Source organism: Mastomys coucha, unplaced genomic scaffold (assembly GCF_008632895.1).
Source record: "Mastomys coucha isolate ucsf_1 unplaced genomic scaffold, UCSF_Mcou_1 pScaffold14, whole genome shotgun sequence".
NCBI lineage: Eukaryota > Metazoa > Chordata > Mammalia > Rodentia > Muridae > Mastomys > Mastomys coucha.
Window position 1 is genome coordinate 71,616,488 of NW_022196896.1, and position 18,695 is coordinate 71,635,182.

Genomic DNA, 18,695 nt, shown 5'->3' on the forward strand with positions numbered 1-18,695 from the left:
TATGGGAAGAAATACTGTAACAACTAGAGTGTCCTTCAGACACAACAGAGTTGACATGCACATGAACTCACAGAGACTGGCAGCATTCATAGGACCCACACAGGTTTAAGCCGACAGGGCCCCAACACTGAGAGGGCAAAGGAGCTATGACCGCCCACCCCTAACCAAGAAGCTATCTCAATAGACATCTACTTGCAAGGAAAAATTAACTTTTCTTCAATGGAGCCTCATTGGATATATAAGCCACACTTAATGGTGGGCTCCATGCCCAGCAGCAGACGTCCAATACAAAATGACTCAGTGGTATTTTTGTAGACTTTTGTTTCATACTGCTTTGTCTAGGCACTGTAGGGTGGCTTATCTTTTACTTATGCATTATGGTTTTCAATCGTGTGTTTTTGTTTTTCTCTGTGTGTGTGGGGTGTATGTATTGTTCACACACATACCCACATGTATGTATATGTATTTGTGTGTATGTGCATGTATTTATACGAGTGTGTATATATATATATATATGTGCATGTATGTGTGGATATGTGAGTATGTACATATGTATATGTGTGTATGTGTATATGTGTATGTGTTTCTTATGCTTTCACTTTGTTATTTTTTCTTTTTTAAAAACCTGGTTGTTTTATTCTATTTTCTAATGTGAAAAAGGCGGCATGGAATTGGGTAAATAGGGAGGATCTGAGAAGAGTTGGAAGAGGAGAAACTATGATCAGAATATATTGTTTAAAAATTTATTTTCAATCCTAAAACCAGTGGTCATGTATAATGTTTCTCAGTACCTGTTCCCTACCAGAATGACAGGACTACATGGCGGCATCCCACAGCACTCTGGGGAAGATTAATCACAGGCTTGAGGAAGAGCAACTGGTTGGGACTAGTGTACCACACACAAGGGTAAGGTGCCATCAGATATCCCACTGCTTCTTTTATAATGGTCAAGTCCTGAGCTACAGAGTAAAATGGGCTCTCCATCAAGGCTGCTCTTAAATGTAAGCTATGCCTTGAACAGTGTTCTATCAAGTCATCCATGCTGTATTTTGATCACTGTTCAATGATGGGAAGTCCTCAAAGGACAGAGGAGCACAGTACAGATTGAGGAACGGGTCTACGCAGAAAAGTGTCACCCTCCATTACACAATCATCTGTCCTGCAGGAGAAGCCTGGGTTATACTGACCTGAAAGCTACACATGGTACTCCCAGAAATGGTAGCCCTACTCTGCCATACTTCCAAGTCTTCTTGTACCCTGAAAATGTGTAAATCAATGGGGACAGGAAGATGAATCATCTCATTCTCTAATGCTTCACACACACCCGAGGCCTTGCATTGTGGAGTGCGATTCACTAGGCTGAGTGATGCTCACATTCATTCTGGAGGGTAGCAGAAAGTCACACAAGGCTGGGTGACAGCAGATGTACCTGTAGTTCCCTGACAATACTCTTCAACACATCTATTTTAGTGAAGTGGATCCACTAGCCATGGTTTCAGTTACCTATAGTCAGCAAAAAGTGAGGGTGTAGCATTGGAAGGTATTATGAGGTAGCATGTTGGACCATGAAAGGCTGTCTGTGTTCTTGGTTGAGCAAGACTTACTCCAGAAACCCAGTAGAAAATTCTACAAGGGACGGAACAGTAAAGCCACACCCCCAGACATAGATGCCTGACACCATGAGCCCTTCAATTCCATTATCCCCTAGCTCCCAGTATTCTGGCTGCACTCCACCCCCAGTCAACTGATCACAGTCAGGTATGCCCGGCCCCTGGGAACAGAAAGGAAGCATAGTCCACTATAAAAGGGGCTGCTTGACCCCTCCTCTCTCTCTTAACCTTTTACTCTTAACTTCTTGTCTTTACTCTCACCTCTTGCTCCCTCTCTCCCCACGTGGTCATGGCCAGTCTCTACTTCTCTACCTTTTCTTGCTCTCTCTCTCTTTTCTATAGTAAATGCCTTAAGACCACGGCTGGCCTCCTTTCATCTAGACTTGTGTACTAGAGCAATGGATTAGGCCTTCCCCTAAAGAGCTGCTTCTAATCTGCCACGGGAAGATCTTCCAGCTCCAGCGACCAGAGACAGACCAAGGACTCTCGCCCCAAGCCCACACAAGAACCACTGGGTGCTCCCTTTACTCCCCGCCCCTTTCTCCCTTCTGCCCTGGGGCTGACTGAGCTGACCCGACACCCCCCCAACCCCTTGTTCTCAGCTCTTCCACGATATCCAGCGGCATCTGGGATGTCTGAGACTGAGTTCATAGGGTTGTTCCCTCTCCACCACCCTAAACCCCATTCCTACCCCCCATGGACTGGGATGGAGGCTTCCCACAGCCAGACGTCCACCCAGTGGAGTAGAAAGCTCACCAGCAGCCTCCCGAGTCTGCCAGGCCAGAATACTGGAGCTCTGGCAGGATGTGGGTTACCCTCCCACTGCTTTATTAGTTCCCCAGCGTCCTGCTCTCCACCGGGGAGCAGCATATGCCTATGCCTATGAGTTTTACCACAGCATATTGCTACAATTGGTATGTTTAGAAACTGCAAATAATCTTTTATTATGCCTAACTTATAAATTAAATTTTAACATAGTTATACATGTTCAGAAAAAGTATAACATATATAGATTCCTGCACTTTCAGTCAGACATCCTCTGGGGTGTTGAAGTATATCTCCCTCAAAAATAACAGGGACTATTGCATTAATGAGTAGACATCTTACAGTTGCTATGTGTCAGGGTATGCTGACAACACTGCAAAACTAGTAGGGAGGAATACCACACTGAGAATGCCTATATGGGGTAGCAGGATGTGGGCAGCAGACGCCCTGGGAACAAGGCCAAGGCCAGCAAACACATCAGGCCCTCTAGTGTCATATACATAGCAACTATTCTTTTTTTTAAAGTACGCTAATGCCAAAAAGTAAATATGCCCTCAAGGCTACTGCCCCAGGTGACTTCTGACTTCTAAGTTCTCTTTCTGCTCTGTTGGTCTGTGGTTTTATGAATGGTAGCCTGTTATGCAGACTCAGTTCAGAAAGTGGGTGGGCCATGACTTCAGAGGTACACTCAGGGGGGGGGGGGGGCCTAGGAGTACAAATACACCCTAAGCCCTGACCAACAGCCCCAGGGCAAACACCCACATTATAAAGTCTCCATGCCCACAGGTACACAGAAGCAGCAACCTACTTCCTCCCTGACAGATTCAAACTATTCATGAAGGATGCTCTGCTTTGCCCTTTGATCTCCATTAAAAGATGTGCAATGAAATAAAACTTTATACTGAACATATCTGGGTATTTCACTAATTAGAGAATCTTGAAAGAAAATCATTTAAAGGTAACATTTTATTTAATGAAAATTCTATTTATCTTGTTTACATTTTCATTCCTTACATTAGATTTATTTACATACCATGTATAGCCCTGAAAAAAAGATAATCATTAACAAAAAGGATGCATTCTTGTATGTAAAAAGCAGTAGTTAATAAAATAACCAAATCAATAATCTGCTAATATAAACATGACTCAGGACTTTCTAAAAGCATAAATCCTAACAACTAAAGTATTTTTCTCTAAAACTTGTTGGTCTTGTTGGAAGAAGTGTGTCACTGTGGGAGTGGGCAATGAGACCCTCCTTCTAACCACATGGGAGCCAGTCTTCTAGTGGCCTTGAGATGAAGATGTAGAACTCTCAGATTCTCTCTCACCATGCCTGCCTGGAATCTGCCATGCTCCCACCTGGATGATAATGAACTGAACCTCTGAACCTGTAAGCCAGCTCTAGTTAACTGTTGTCCTCCTAAGAGTGCCTCAGTCATGGTGTCTGTTCACAGCAATAAAACCCTAACTAAGACAATTATCCACAGCAGCCTGTCAAGACAGCAGGGCAGAGCATGTTGTATATAGATAGCTCAAGCTCCACTAAGGAGCCAGGGACCTGGGAACAAGTTTGCAGCCCTCTCTCTTATCTCAACAGCAGACAACCAATACTTACCTCAAGAATGCTAGGTGGAATGAGGGAAGACTAAATAGACCCAGCCTCAAGAAAGCTGAAGCATATTGCTGTCACTCTAGTCTTGATCCTTTGGGCACTTTCTCAAGCATGCAAGGTAACCCCCATATACCATGTCATCTCTAGCCAGTAGCATATTCTGATAGGCAGGACACCATGGTGCCCAGCAGGGCAGGGGAATCAGGTGCTAAGGGTTACCTTCTCTAAAGGGGTTACTTTGCATGCTTAGAGTAAGTACCTAAAGGATCAGGAGGTGGAGCTAGAGTGACTGCAACATATTCCTCTGTGGGAGTCTACTAGTTACAACAGGGAGAATAGGGACAGAAAGCTGGAAGCTCACACTATGACTTATGCTAGATTTGTAAGAATTCAGGTCTACCTCTGGCAGAGAAACAGAGCAGAGAGTCTAGAGCCTGATACCCACACAAGTTATTTTGCATTAAAAAACTAAAGAAGCTAAGTGCTCCAGGCCCATCATAAAAAGGAAACTTTAGCTTCATGCTGTGCTATCATCCACATAAAAGAATAACTGGTGCTCTGAAACAAATAGTCAGGGGCCAAGAGTACTCCCATATTGCCCTCCTCTTGTGCCCACAGGCTAGATGTGGGCCTGACAACACTACTCCCAGGGTAGACAGCACATCTATACATAGCTGTCTTAAAACTACATTCCATGCCCGTGATTATTTTCCTACATGTCCTGCTTCAATTAAAGAAAAAGAAAGAAGAAAGAAACAAACAAACAAACAAACAAACAAAGAATGAACAAAGAAAACAAGTAAGTTCCCGAGGACCAGAGAGTGCTGGTCCCAAGCACAAACAAATTTAGTGAGAAAAATGGAACAACACAGGGTTTTCATCTGGCCAAACAAGCCTTCTACTGTACCCCCTAAGGCAATAATAGCCCAAAGCTACAAGCCCATACCAGAGGTCAGAGGTAAGAACTGAGTGCTCATCCATCTCCAACTCCTGTTATGGTAGAGCCAGTGTGGGAAGCTTGGCCTCTTGCTCTGTGGGTGAAATGATGCACAAGAAAGACCCATGATGGAAGTGCCCAGTGTAACAATGAGTAATAAAACATGTAGGAAACAGGGGACTATGTAAAATATAATATGGACCTCAAAGAGGATGAGTTTTAAAATCTATCATGGCTAGGGGAGGTGGTTAGGTAAAGTGCATGCTGTACAAAGATAAAGTCCAGCGCCCCTGGCCCAACACAAAAGCCAGATGGGCATGGCAGCCCACCTGGAATCTTAGCACACAGCAGGAGGAAACAGGATTCCTGCAGCAATCTGGCTACCAAAGACCAGGTGATCTACAAGTCCCAGTACCTCCACAATCACGCAATGCACCCACACTAAGGAACATAAATACACAAATACACATAATAGGCAAATGTTAAAAACTAACCACACCAACTTGGAGGCCTAGGGAAAAGAGGCAAACATTAACTGATGGTGGACAATATGACAGTAGGGAAGCATGCTGATCCCGGCCCTTTCTTAGTATTGGAAACGAGTTCATATCATTTTGAAAACAAGAAGATATATAGAAATGGCTGGCAATACCATTCATCTGTAACAGTAAACACCAGGTCTTCCCAACACCCTCTGGCAGGTATCAAGCCCTAAGGTTTATTCCTGTACAGTAGATGTACAACCTGTGTACAGTGCTCTGTGGTATGGACCAATACCTGCTTCATGTAGGCATAGCACATGGTCTCTGCAACACGTTTGCCCTCATCATAGCAGGCTCGGGGTCCAATGGGATTCACGTGGCCCCAGTAGTCCTCACTTTGAGGGTGGACCTCAGGATCTATGAGTAAGCAGGAGAAAATAAGACTTAATTTATATCCCATAACTGGCCCTTAGTTTGCTACCAGAAACAATGTTTATTTATGATGGACCTAGGTAAACATTTAAAAACAGAGAGAAATGCCAGTGAGAAATGTTTGAAGCTCGGTGCCCCTGCTTCCTAAGTTCCAGGGCACCTGGTGCTCTCCCTACACATATATATGCGTCCAATCACACTCTAAAATGTATAAATCTCTCCCAAGAAATGTGAATAAAAACATACAGCAACTCAGTGTTATAAATTCACAGCCAATTTATTTGGCACACGGTTTGACACCAGACTTGTGTGGATAAGGGAGAGGAGCATATGTGGGTGGACCCCTTGGCACATGCATCTGAGCCAGCCAAACCTTCAAGCAGCAGCCACAACTCTGCAGTCGTGGACAGTGCAGAGTAAGGCCTGTGAGTGAAAATTCCCCCAGTAAGAGGGAAGTTACACATGAGAGAAGAGGTCTAAGGTAAAGACTTCCTAAAAAAAGAATATTAGTGATTTACATACACAGAGATATGACCAAGATCAGGCTTTTTCCTAGCTTCTGACAGGTCAGATCCCAAAAGAGACGGTCATATATTTCTGGCACACAAGAAAGCCAAGCATAAGCAATTCAGTCTTGGCACCATTTTGGGTTGGAATGCCCAGGAAGCCAAGCTTCTAAAAAAATCTCCTTCATAAAATTACCTTAGAAAACCATGAAGGTGGGGCTATTGGGGGATGGGGTGAGGGGAGGGGGGGGGACACAGAAGTAAAGGGCCAGGACTGAGCTGACTCCATAAAGTATTCACTTTGCAGTCACAAGGACCTAAGTTCTATTCACAAAACCAAGTTAAAAAGGCCCAGCACAGGGGCACCCAGTTTGTAACCCCAGCACTGAGGAGGCAAAGCCTGGCAGATTCCTGGATCTGCTGGCCAGCTGCCCTATCCTACTTAGTGTGCCCTAGACACAGGAGAACCAGACTCCAAAGCTATTCTCTGCCCATTACAAATACTTGTCCACCTACCCAGTCATGGAATACCTACATGTGTTCACGCTTTTATCAGTGAGCATCTGTATGTGTCCACATACATAAAGGTCTAGTAAAAATTATTTCCAAAGTCAGATGTGTCAGTGAGCATCTATAGTCTCAGAACTTGGAAGGCTGAGGCAGGGGACCACAGGTGGTAGTCAATCTCAGCTATACGGCAAACCGGAGCCCAGCCTGTGCTGCATTAAGTTTCAAAGACAAAATAAAACAAGAAAAAGTTTTCTAATACTTACCCTCCTCATAAGCATTTTGTGATGCTGCAAGGGCAGACATATGCTTCACAAACCCCAAATGTTCTAGCAGCACTCATACAGAAAGTGCCAAACCACAGGGATCGTGCCACCCTCATTACTTAAAACTCCTAAAGGCAGCTCTTACCAAATACACAAAAAATGCTGACAAGGAAGGAAAGCTGTCACTGTGCCTTTTAGACAGTGAACAGGATGGGGCCAGGGCACCTGCTTTGCCCTTTTAATTGCCAAGAACCGCAAAAAGGAGGAGGATGTGTTACACTTTCATGGCAGTTACAACTACTCTCTGTATAATTTGTGTTGCTACATTGTTTTCCTACTTGGCCAACTTACTTCAAAAATGGTCTCTTCCAATTTTATGTCTTAACATCCTCATTTCCCTTGTCCAGAAGAATAATGTAAAAAGAGAAAAAAGTACAACATGTCAGGGTCTGGTTCTTCACTGCACCAGCGAGGAGGTTCATTCATACCCTGCAGCCAGCTGGTTTTTGGAGAACCAAACATGAGTTAAAAATCCACTCCAAGTTCCTGGATACTGAATGGCTCAGGAGGCATCATGATGGTGGTGGGTAGGTAAAACGTAACCTGGAGTTGACTAGCACTGTCTTTACTGGTTCTTTCGGCAATCTTCCTCTAACACATGAGGAAATGAGCACATGGCACTAGCTAGCTCTCAAGTCACTGTATTCACTGCTCTTGCTGAAGAATTGTGCCAACAAAAGGGACAAAAGCAACTTCATGCTGGTAATCTCTGAGATACTTTCAGAGCAAATAGGAAAATGTCCATCTCTATGGAATCATGTAGACCTCATCATTATTGGACCGGACCCAGGCCTCAGAGTAGCAGTGAAAAAAATGCTGTGTCAACAGGCTGGGCCCTCTAAGTGGAACCCTGAACTCTGGTTCCCCCTTGCCTACGACAGGATACAAACAGTCCCATGGGTTGGTGGGCTTCTTTTAGGGGTTCCAACACTCACCTCCATATACCTCGGAAGTGGAGGCCAAGAGCAGACGGGCACCTACGCGCTTTGCCAGACCTGTAGAAAGTGTAAATCAGAAGGGAAACTGTCAGTTTACACAGGCAGGCGGATGTGTGTGTGTGGCCAACTTAAGCAATGTTTCAGTCCTAAAGGTGCCTTAGTATCTACTAAATTATCTATTCCTAGTGAGTCTGCCATGGAACATGTGGGAAAAAAACACCAACAAGAAAACTGTAAATGAACCCTTCAAACAAGCAACATTTAAGTGAAACATGGTAGCTGCAAACAGGGCCGATCCAGACTCTGCTGAGCACAGTGTGATTCCAAGAAGCTTTGCACAGACTCTACGCCCCTAAAATGCTACCTCATATGATCTTTTCAATTGAAAAACAATTTTTATTCATGTAATATATTCTGATCATGGTTCCCTTTGCCCAACTCTTCCCCAGCTCCTCCCCATCCTTCCTATCCACCCATCCGTTTCTCTGTGGCTTTAGAAAATAAAGCAAGCAAAAGAGCAAACAAACCAGAATCTAAAAAAGAGAAAACATATTCACACAAAACCAAAACCAATATGAACAGAAAATTGGAAATAATACACAAGCAAAAGACATGTAAAATATAAAATGCCTAAGCAAAATATTAAACAAAAAGCCTAAAAAAATACTGCTAAGTTAATTTTGTGTTGACCTTCTCTGCAGGGCTTTGGGACTAGCCTTAAGTGTGGTTAATATATCCAGTGAGAACCCACTGGAGAAAAGTAATTTTTCCTTTGCAAGCAAATGTCAATTAGTTTCCTGGTTGGGGTGGAAGCTCAGTGCTGGGACGCTGTCTGTCTTGAACCTGTGCAGGCCCTGTGCATGCTGCCATAGTCTCTATGAGTTCATATGCACATCAATCCTGTTATATTTGGAATACTGTTTCCTCTGAATCATCTTTTGTGGCTTCCCCATATATTATTAAGTAACTACAATGGCAGGTCAACTAGAAAGATAACCTCTCCCAACTGCTTCTCACTTTGCCTTCCCAAAGGGCACACCTATCACTTCTTCTGCATACTTACCTGGGCAACCACCTGTATCCTTCTTCTGTCTTCCAGGGTCCACATACAGGCACCTTCTAGAATGTAACCACTATAATGCCCAATCCTGCCCCAAATCACTTTCCTACACTCAACACCCACATATACAACAACCAGACCATTACTAAGTGTGGAGTCAAGCAAACATGGAAAGTCCTCCAAACTTTTTCCAGACTCCCACCATAGAGTGAGAAGCCCATCATCTTCACTTAACTGATATACCCCACTATACCCCACTACTGCACACCAGGACAATGAGAGGATCTGGCCCTGACATGGAACAGAAGTCCACACTGCCGCCCAAGAAGTACAGCCAAGCGGCACAGAACAAGCATCTATGGCCTGAGGCCAGATGGGGAAGAAGGCTGAAGGGCAACAGTGGGAGAAGCCAGGGGTGTGAGTGTCAGAGCAACTGGGGAGGAAGCAGGAAGCCGCCAAGATGAATGCCAAGAATGAAACAAGGGGGAGAAGAATGAGACAAATGGGCTGGGTTAGCCCAACTATAGGCAGCTTCACCAGTCTGTGACAGACACTGGATGGCAATACCTTTCAGTAACAAACCGAAAGGAAGGAATCAAAGAATGAGAGCAGAGGCTGCTCTGAAGGCGAGGACAGAGACTGCCCACTCCCATGTGTTTAAAAAGAAAATGCCATCCTGAGGTTCTATCAGGTGGAATTCGTAGGCTACCTCCTGGACACCTATGTTCCCAGACTTTATGAGCATTTTTTGTTTTGCTTTGGTATCTGTGCACTGTTATGAAGAACATAATTAACTTGTGTCATCCTGTTTTATCCTGCCCATGGTATGAATTACCCATTTGTCCCTTTGTCAAACATATTCTTGTGGTATATATTACCCACTTGCTAGTCATTGTCCTTATCAAGGACTGACTGGGATGGCATCAAAAGAATCATGTTTAAGTTAAGAACGTATTAATATCCCAAAGGCCTAAGAGCAGTAAGTCTCTGAGACTCAAGTCAACAAGAAGCCAGGAAGTGCTCTCTTCAAATAAAAAGTAGATGCTCTCAACTCAAGAAAGAAAAATAAGAATGCTGAGGGTGAAAAGATCTATCCTAAGAATGAATTTTATATTGGAGTAGATATAAAGGAAAAAGAAGGACATACTAGCTCTACTGGTGTAAAAGCTAAGTACACAGAGTTCAAGTGCTGACTTAAGATGCTAAAGACATCACAGGATTTGGTACAATCTGATTTTAGGGAATCACAGGAGTCTCAGAATATGCATTATGGGTGGAAAGTCCCATACTGTGCACTTTTGAAATCTCTTAAAATACTTCCACAAAGAGGAAAGAAAAGAAAAAAAAAAAAAGGAAAACTCACTGACCCAGCATGTTTAGTGTTCCAATTGTGTTAGTCTTCAGTGTCTTGATGGGGTTATACATGTAGTTTGGCGGGGAGGCTGGAGATGCCAGATGGTATATCTGGTCAACTAAATGAAACAAAAGAGAAGAAGGTCATTTGCAAGAAAAAGGTTTTTGTTTCTAAATCTTGAGCTCTGGGGCACTATAGTGTAACACAACAGTGCCAGTTTATCTTAAGCTGAAATTCTACTTGCTAATATATTGCTCTGTTTGAAAACCAGTCACATTCTTAACAATTTCAAACAAAACAAACACTAACAGTAAATCACAAATAAATTTATTTTAGAATAATTTTTTAGTACATGTATAATTATAGCCTTTATTGAAAATGAAAGCAAATCTAAGATGAATATGCTTATCTACTGAATATTGCTAGTGTCAGCCATAAGTACCTTCAATGCTTTACAGAATTGATGGAGATTCTGACTTCAGACTATCAATGTTGAGAACATCACTTCATGTGTAGTAAAAATAGTAGAGTGTGCTTAGGACATTTCAGAAAATTTTGGAAACTCTGGCTTGACTCTAAGTCAAAATGTACTTAAATATATACTACATATTATATATTTATAGATATATAATTATATAGAACTATATGTATAAATATATATAACTATATATACATTGCAACACATATAGCAATTTTAAAAATCAAACATCCTATTAAAACCCATAATATTTTATATTCTGCACTGGGGATAGAAAAATATTATACCATAAAAGGAGAAAACTGAACAGTAAAAGAAACATAGATCATAACACACAACACTCTCTATTCTGAGCATTAGCTGGCATGGCTGGCATTGCAATGCAATGTGTATGCTATGTGTTCAGATCAAGACTACAGTAAGGCTGCACAATGACACATGGGCAAGCACTGCCAGAATCAACTCAGATTCATTATAAATTTGATGTTTCCTTTGTTTGTCTGTGGGAGGTGTGTTTGTTTATTTGTTTGTTTTTGACTGAGTCTAGGGTAGCTCAGGACCTTGAACTTCTGGTCCCCTCCTGCTTGTTAACTCCCAAAGGCCTGAATTACCAGTTGTACCACAGCTACAGAAAAGAATTAAAGTTAGCCTGGGCTGTATAAAACTATGTCCTAAGACGACAGTGTCAGGGGAACTAAGAGGGAGAGTGTATGTATCCTTTGAGCCCAAAGCATTTCTCTGACATCAAACTGAAGTCATGAAGCTGCCCTCCTTCCTGTCACTCTAGCACAGATTTCTTCAAGGCTCACCCTGATGCCAGTTTGTAGGTTTGAAACTTCCTGCCGCCTTTAGTCAGATGTAATCCCTCTTATGTCTGGCCACTCATGCTGCCAGCCAGTGATGTCAACTGTCATCTGATTTGTCTAGCAATCAACAAGCTACTTGGGCACTGTAGTTTGTCTTCCCACCTCCACACAGTAGTGACCTCAGACTACAAATGCAGAGTCCCAAGCTCCACTGCAGGGATCAACACAATCCCTTGGTGGTCCTGAAAAAAGCCAACAGAAAACAGTCTTTCACAGTGCTTCAGCCCAGAGCTCTGGGAACAGCAAAGTTAAGAGAGTGGAGATACAAGACATAAACTGAGTCTTTCCCACACACCCCAAAAGCTAGTCTATCCGGTTTGTTTTTCTGCCATCTGACAGGTTAGGCCTCCTGATTTTCCTGGAAAGATGAGGAGGTGTGTCCTGCAGTTACGTGAGGACCTCTGATTAAGCAGGGCTTAGATGCAGTGGCCCACTTAAGGAGAACCTGAAAGCTGCATTAAAATCCAGGTTCAGCCGGGTGGTGGTGGCACACGCCTTTAATCCCAGCACTTAGGAGGCAGAGACAGGAGGATTTCTGAGTTTGAGGCCAGCCTGGTCTATAAAGTGAGTTCCAGGACAGCCAAGGCTACACAGAGAAACCCTGTTTTGAAAAAAAAAAAAAAAAAAATCCAGGTTCTACACAGCCCACTCCCCTGTGCGAATATATTCTGACTCTCGCTGTCTGCAGCACTCCTGCTCCTATCCTAAAAAGGGCATTACACAGACTCTGCTGACTTACTTAATCTGCTAAGGAATTAAGAAAAGAAGGAAACTTCAGAGTAGGGGCAAACAAGTACAAATGTGAAATGCCACAAGCAATATTAATAGCTGGCTCTGGAATGTAAATGAAGCTACAAAGTTATTAACGCTCAACATCCAGAGAAAAAGCCTGAGAACATGTTAGCTGTGGGTTCAAAGCACAGGAAAAATGAGCACGACACTTGGGTTGGAAGTGGAGACTGGCCTGCCAACTCACCCACTGAACCCACTGCTCTGTGTTGTCTCTGGATGTGAGCTGCCCTGTCCCTTTTGCATTTACAAGCCTATGAGCTGTGATCTTAGCTAGGAAAAAGAACCTGGAGAAAAAAAATCTTGAGAGACCTCTGATCATCAGGCCTGCCTCCCAAAGGGTTAGGCTGGGAAGAGTAGAGCAGGAAGGCACTGAGGTTGCCAGGGGATGGGGAAACAAATGGCAAGAGCAGAAGCTTCCTGCATGTTCTGCAGATACAAGAAGAGACACCGTGCATCTCAAAGAATACCTGAGAGAACTCAGAGCCATTTTCAGAAGTCACTGGAGAAATCAGGCATTATCTTTCCCCAGAGACAAATCCTTATGTAGCCAACTGCAGAATAACATGCTCCTCTTGACTATGCTGAAGTTCGTACTGTCCCAGGTGGCATTAAAGTTCCTCTGGGATAGTGTCCATGCTGTAAGAGCAGGGCTGGTACATACCAGTTAAGGATTACACCATGACACTGAAGACTGTGAGTCTCTCTGTGAATGTGTGCATGAGGAAAGCTCTCTTTTCAACACTCCAAGTCCAAGACCTGGCAGAAACATAGCCAGCCTCATTACCACAGGTTCTATATCTACAAATTAGACCAACCATAGGTCGAAACTATCCCCACGCCTGCATCTGCACTGGATACATGAAGCCTTTCCCTGCTAAGATTCCACTATAGCAACTGATTCACTGTGTGCACAGCTTCTGTGTGGGACTTGAGAATCTGTGGCTGCTGTATCCATGGGGATCTGGAACTGTCCTCCATGGATACTGTCTCATCTGGGGTTTCTATGGCTGTATAAAACACTGTGATCAAAAGCAACTTGAGGAGGAAAAGGTTTATTTTTATCTTACACTTCCACACCACAGTCCATCACTGAAGGAAGTCAGAGCAGGAATTCAAGATAGGAACCTGGAGAGAGTAAGTGATACAGGGGCCATGGAGGAATAGTGCTCTAAGTGGCTTGTTCCTCTTCATGACTTACTCAGCTTGCTTTCTTACAGCACTTAGGCCCACCAGTCCAGGGACAGTACTGCCCACAATAAGCTGGGGCTTGCAACACTAATCACCAATCCAGATAATGCCCACAGGCTTACCCAAAGGCCAATTTGGTGGGTATTTTCTCAAGTGAGGTTCCCTCTTCTCAAACCACTCACTCTAACTTCTATCAAGCTGACAAGAAAACAACAAAACAGGCCCTGGGGGTGTGTGGAGGAGGGGCTATTCTGAATGTGCTCATAACATGGAGTTCCACAGTATAGTCCCATCCTTGCCAGCACCATTTACTGTGAGAAAGAGGATTCCAGGAGATGTACAACTTTTCACATTCCTCTCAGACCAATGAGTGGGATTGTGCCTTGATTCCTATCAAACAGAACTTTATATGCCACAGGCCTGGCTGAGCCAGGGGCTGAGGCGAGGCTTTTCAGGGCTCTCTTCCTCGTGTGTCCACAAGGTTCTGCATGAAGCCCTCAGTTGCAAATTAAACGCACAGGGCATCTGAGATCTACCACCTCCTTCAGTATATTTTCACACTTGAGTGTGAAATCAAAGTTGAGATATTAATTCATAAATATAATTAACTAAAATAGTCTCACGAGCAAAGCATGCCCCTGATGCTTATATCACCAAGGAGCCAGGCCCCTCCGCAAACACCTTCCCAAGCCTACTTTTCACCCTGAGAGCCCATGAGAAGTAGCCCAGGTCTCTTACCTCCCCTTTCCCGTGTCTTTCCCTGCACTTAAGTGGTAAGGGGCTGCTGAGGCTTGGTGTAAATGAGGATCACTGCCTCTATCGCATGAGCACAGGGCAAGCTGAGCTTGCAGAGCAGACCTTGTTGGCATTAAGTGCTGCCAATCACCCTTGCCCCTTCTCTCCTGTGCTCTCTCACAGATGCTGCTGCTTTTTAAGCATTGCAGAAGTGCTTGCTCTCCACATCTGTGTTTATGCAGCTACTGGAAAACCAAAAATGGAAGAGCTTCTAGCAAAGTGCAGGCTCTTTGCCTCAGTAGCCTAAACAGAATCCTGGGAGGCAATCCCAGAGGCACAAAGGATGCTGTTTGGAAGCAGGTTTCTGACAGCTTCTATTGCCAACAATCTAATGCCCAACAAAGAGAATAAGGCTGTACTATATTCACATGATGAGACTTTGTAATAACATCGAAGTATGTTTTTATAGAGATGTAATAAGGCTACATAACAGAACACTAAGCACCTACTTTAAAAATTAAGTAGCTTTCTGTGTATGAAAGCCCTTTCATATACAGATTGCTTCCTGAAGAGAGAACAGACATGAAATATCCATTTATATTAGCTGGTCACTAACAGACACAGAAGTTTCCAAAGCCTAGTTGGGACTGGAAATGTAAGAGACTGTTTACAACACTTATTTTTAACTTTGCATAAAGAAGAACTATAAATAAGAAACTAAATTTTTGTTTAATACGATCAACTTGTATATTGGTTGCTCGTAATACACAAACATGAGTGTGTAAATTGTGTGTGTGCATGCAGAGGCCAGAACAGGTCCTATAATGTCTTCCTACATACATCATGCTTCACCTTACTGCCTTGAGTTAGGGTCTCTGACTGTTGTCTAGGCTAAGCTGCCTGGACAGTGAGCTTTGGAGATCTGTCTGAATCCACCCCACATCCTGGGGGCACAGGCATATGATTTGAAGACACCCACCTCCTTAGGATTGCAGAACAAACACTCTTTCTCACTAAGCTACGTCCCCAGCTCCAGTTAAAGGCCCACATTATGAAGATGTGGGTCACTCATCTTTGAGACACTAGCTTCCCATGTCATCTTTCTGCTTGGTTTACTTTCAGTGTAGTCTCACAACACACTGACTGAGCTGGTAAAGAATGTGTTTTCTGCTGCTGTTGGATGAAACAGGTACTGCCTGCCAAGAAGAATGAAATGGAAATGGAGAGAATAAAATCACCAAATCCTGAAGGAACAATAAGCTTGGCACCCAGGTTTTAAGCTACATAGTGGAGAAAAACCTTCAGCTGTCCCAATGTGAATGACAACGGTGGGCTCTCACGATCTCAGCAGAAGACTAAGGCTGTGGATCATTTCTGGGGCTCCCCTTAAGGCTCGCTTGGTAGGTCTCCTTATGACAGTTCTTCATCTAGTCTCTCTTGCTGCCTTTTCAGGCACATGGATGCCTCTGAGGCATGCCCAGACTATGGGTCTGCATTTTACACACAGTTGGTTCATAGCCTTTGAGGCAACAACAGAAAGCCTTTTAAGGTATCCTGCTGCACCTGGAGGTGAGTCCCAGGACTGACAACTTCAGGAACTCCTACTGCTTGGATGTAGCAAGTATTTCCTCAGCTGGCCCACAGCCACCCACAAGGAAGCCGAGGAGGAAAGTAGGTCAGCCGATCCACTTTGTAAGAAAAATGAGCCAACCCAGGCTAGTCAAACAAGTAAATACTTTAAAATGATTCTCAGGGTGGGGGTTGAGGGGTTAGTCAACAAAGAACACCATGGCTGTTTTAAAACACTGGGTTATATCACATGAGTCTATCATCTTGAGGAGTCACCACTTTAAAGTGAAAACAGAACAAAGGTTAAAGAAACTCAAGAGACTGAATTAAAATGTAAGATTTTAATAAACTGAAAGGCTACAGAGCAAGCTCTCTTTGATGTCTACAGAACCCTCTTTCCTTCCTTTGCAGCGATCCAACTGCCAGAAGTTCACCATGTCTATTCTAAGGATCCATGTCAGAGAGATCTTTGACTCCCGTGGGAAGCCCACTGTTGAGGTGGATCTCTACACGGCAAAAGGCCTCTTCCAAGCTGCAGTGCCCAGCGGTGCGTCCACTAGCATGTACGAGGCCCTAGAACTCTGAGACAATGATGAGACCCTTCATCATTGAGGGTCTTCATGGAGAAGGGTGTCTCTCAGGCTGCTGAGCACATCACTAACACTATTGCACCTGCTCTGGGTAGCAAGAAAGTGAATGTCGTGGAGCAAGAGAAGACTGACTAGCTGATGATCGAGATTGTTGGCACCTAGAATAAATCTAAATTTGGTGCAAATGCCATCCTGAAAGTGTCCCTGGGTGTCTGCAAAGCTGGTGCTGTGGGAAAGGGGGTGCCCCTTTACCATCACATTGCTGACTTAGCTGGCAACCCTGAAGTCATCCTGCCAGTCCCAGCTTTCAATGTAATCAATGGTGGTTCTCATACTGGCAACAAGCTAGCCATACAGGAGTTCATGACCCTGCCTGTGGGAGCATCCTGTTTTGGGAGGGAGGATTCGCACCTAACATCCTGGAGAACAAGGAGCACTGGAGCTGCTCAAGACCGCAATTGCCAAGGCCGGCTACACTGACCAGGTTGTCATCGGCATGGATGTGGCCGCCTCCGAGTTCTACAGGTCTGGCAAGTATGACCTGGACTTCAAGTCTCCGGATGACCCCAGCAGGTACATCACGCCTGACCAGCTGGCTGACCTATACAAGTCCTTCATCCAGGGCTACCCAGTGGTGTCCATTGAAGACCTCTTTGACCACGACAACTGGGATGACTGGCAGAAGTTCACAGCTAGTGCAGGCATCCAGATGTGGGCGATAACCTCACAGTGACCAACCCTAAGCAGATTGCCAAGGCTGCAGGCGAGAAATCCTGCAACTGCCTCCTGCTCAAAGTGAACCAGATCAGCTATGTGACCGAGTGCGTGTAAGCTGGCCCAGTCCAATGGCTGGAGTGTCATGGTGTCCCACCGATCTGGGGAGACTGAGGACACTTTCATCACTGACCTGGTGGTGGGGCTCTGCACTGGGCAGATCAAGACTGGCCGATCTGAGCACCTAGCCAAGTACAATCAGATCCTAAGAATCAAGGAAGAGCTGGGCAGCAAAGCCAAGTTTGCCGGCTGGTCCTTCAGGAACCCTGGCCAAGTAAAGCATGGACTGGAGATCCCTGGAGCTACCAGCTGCTTAGGTCCTCTGTCCCTCATGTCATCCAGGTAGTTCAAGGCCTGCCCAGTGCTTGCCCCTCCCATGTCACTGCTTCCTTAGATGTCCACACTGACCACTAGGAACTCTGCTGGAGACCCCAGCTTTGCAATCATGTGATTGGTCTGAATCATTGTTTCTGTCACCTGACTTCCAAGCTAGTGTCAGGAACTCCAGTGTAATCGCTAGGGTGCCCACCATCAATACTACCCCCAGTGGTTTACATGCAAAAATAAAAGCCACAAAAATTTCCCCAACCCCCAAAAAAGGAAAAGCTACAGAGCTTGAGGAAAATGATAAATCTCCATTCACAGTTAGGAGCCCTGTAATGAAGAACTTGTGGCAAACGAAAAAAATAAACTACCTGAAATACTTTTTTTACTCTTTAGTCTTTTACCCCAGACACATGTCCCACTATGTACAAAAGCTGGCATCAAACTCACAATCTTCCTGCCTAGGCTTTCTAGGTGCTGCAATTTCACAAGTGTACAATCAGGTCTGGACAGCAATTTGGATTCCTTTAGTGAAGACATTAGCATGACCTGCTTCTTTAGTAACCAAGAAATTTATACTGGGACACTGGTTTTGCATGGAATTAGCATTTGTTAACATCTTTCTCTAAAGACAATACTCAATTTAGAAGTGAGAGATGCCAAGCCACCAAACCAAGACTGTCCAGTCCAAAGGAAACTCCACCCCATAAGACTGAAAGGACAAATGGCTACCTGTGGTGCCTATTAGCAGACCAAAGCACATGTGGATCTCCTGACTCCTTCAGTCCAAGTTAGCATCCTAGCTCTTCTTACCTTCTTTGCTACCTTAAACTCCTCTAGCTCACTGGCT

The 18,695-nt window shown here is 44.2% G+C and overlaps 1 protein-coding gene and 1 pseudogene across 11 annotated transcripts in view; one reads left to right on the top strand and one right to left on the bottom strand.

The window, feature by feature from the left end:
• Uxs1 (UDP-glucuronate decarboxylase 1) overlaps positions 1-18,695 on the bottom strand; it is an 84,977-nt gene that overhangs the window by 21,706 nt on the left and 44,576 nt on the right. For all 11 annotated transcript variants that reach the window (XM_031367364.1, XM_031367362.1, XM_031367365.1 and 8 more), the window contains 3 exons: positions 10,543-10,647; positions 8,113-8,172; positions 5,702-5,823 (listed from right to left, as the gene is read on the bottom strand). In XM_031367364.1, coding sequence (XP_031223224.1) covers positions 5,702-5,823; positions 8,113-8,172; positions 10,543-10,647 — 287 coding nt within the window. The remainder of the gene's footprint in view (positions 1-5,701; positions 5,824-8,112; positions 8,173-10,542; positions 10,648-18,695) is intronic.
• Positions 16,554-17,867, top strand: LOC116088920 (annotated as a pseudogene).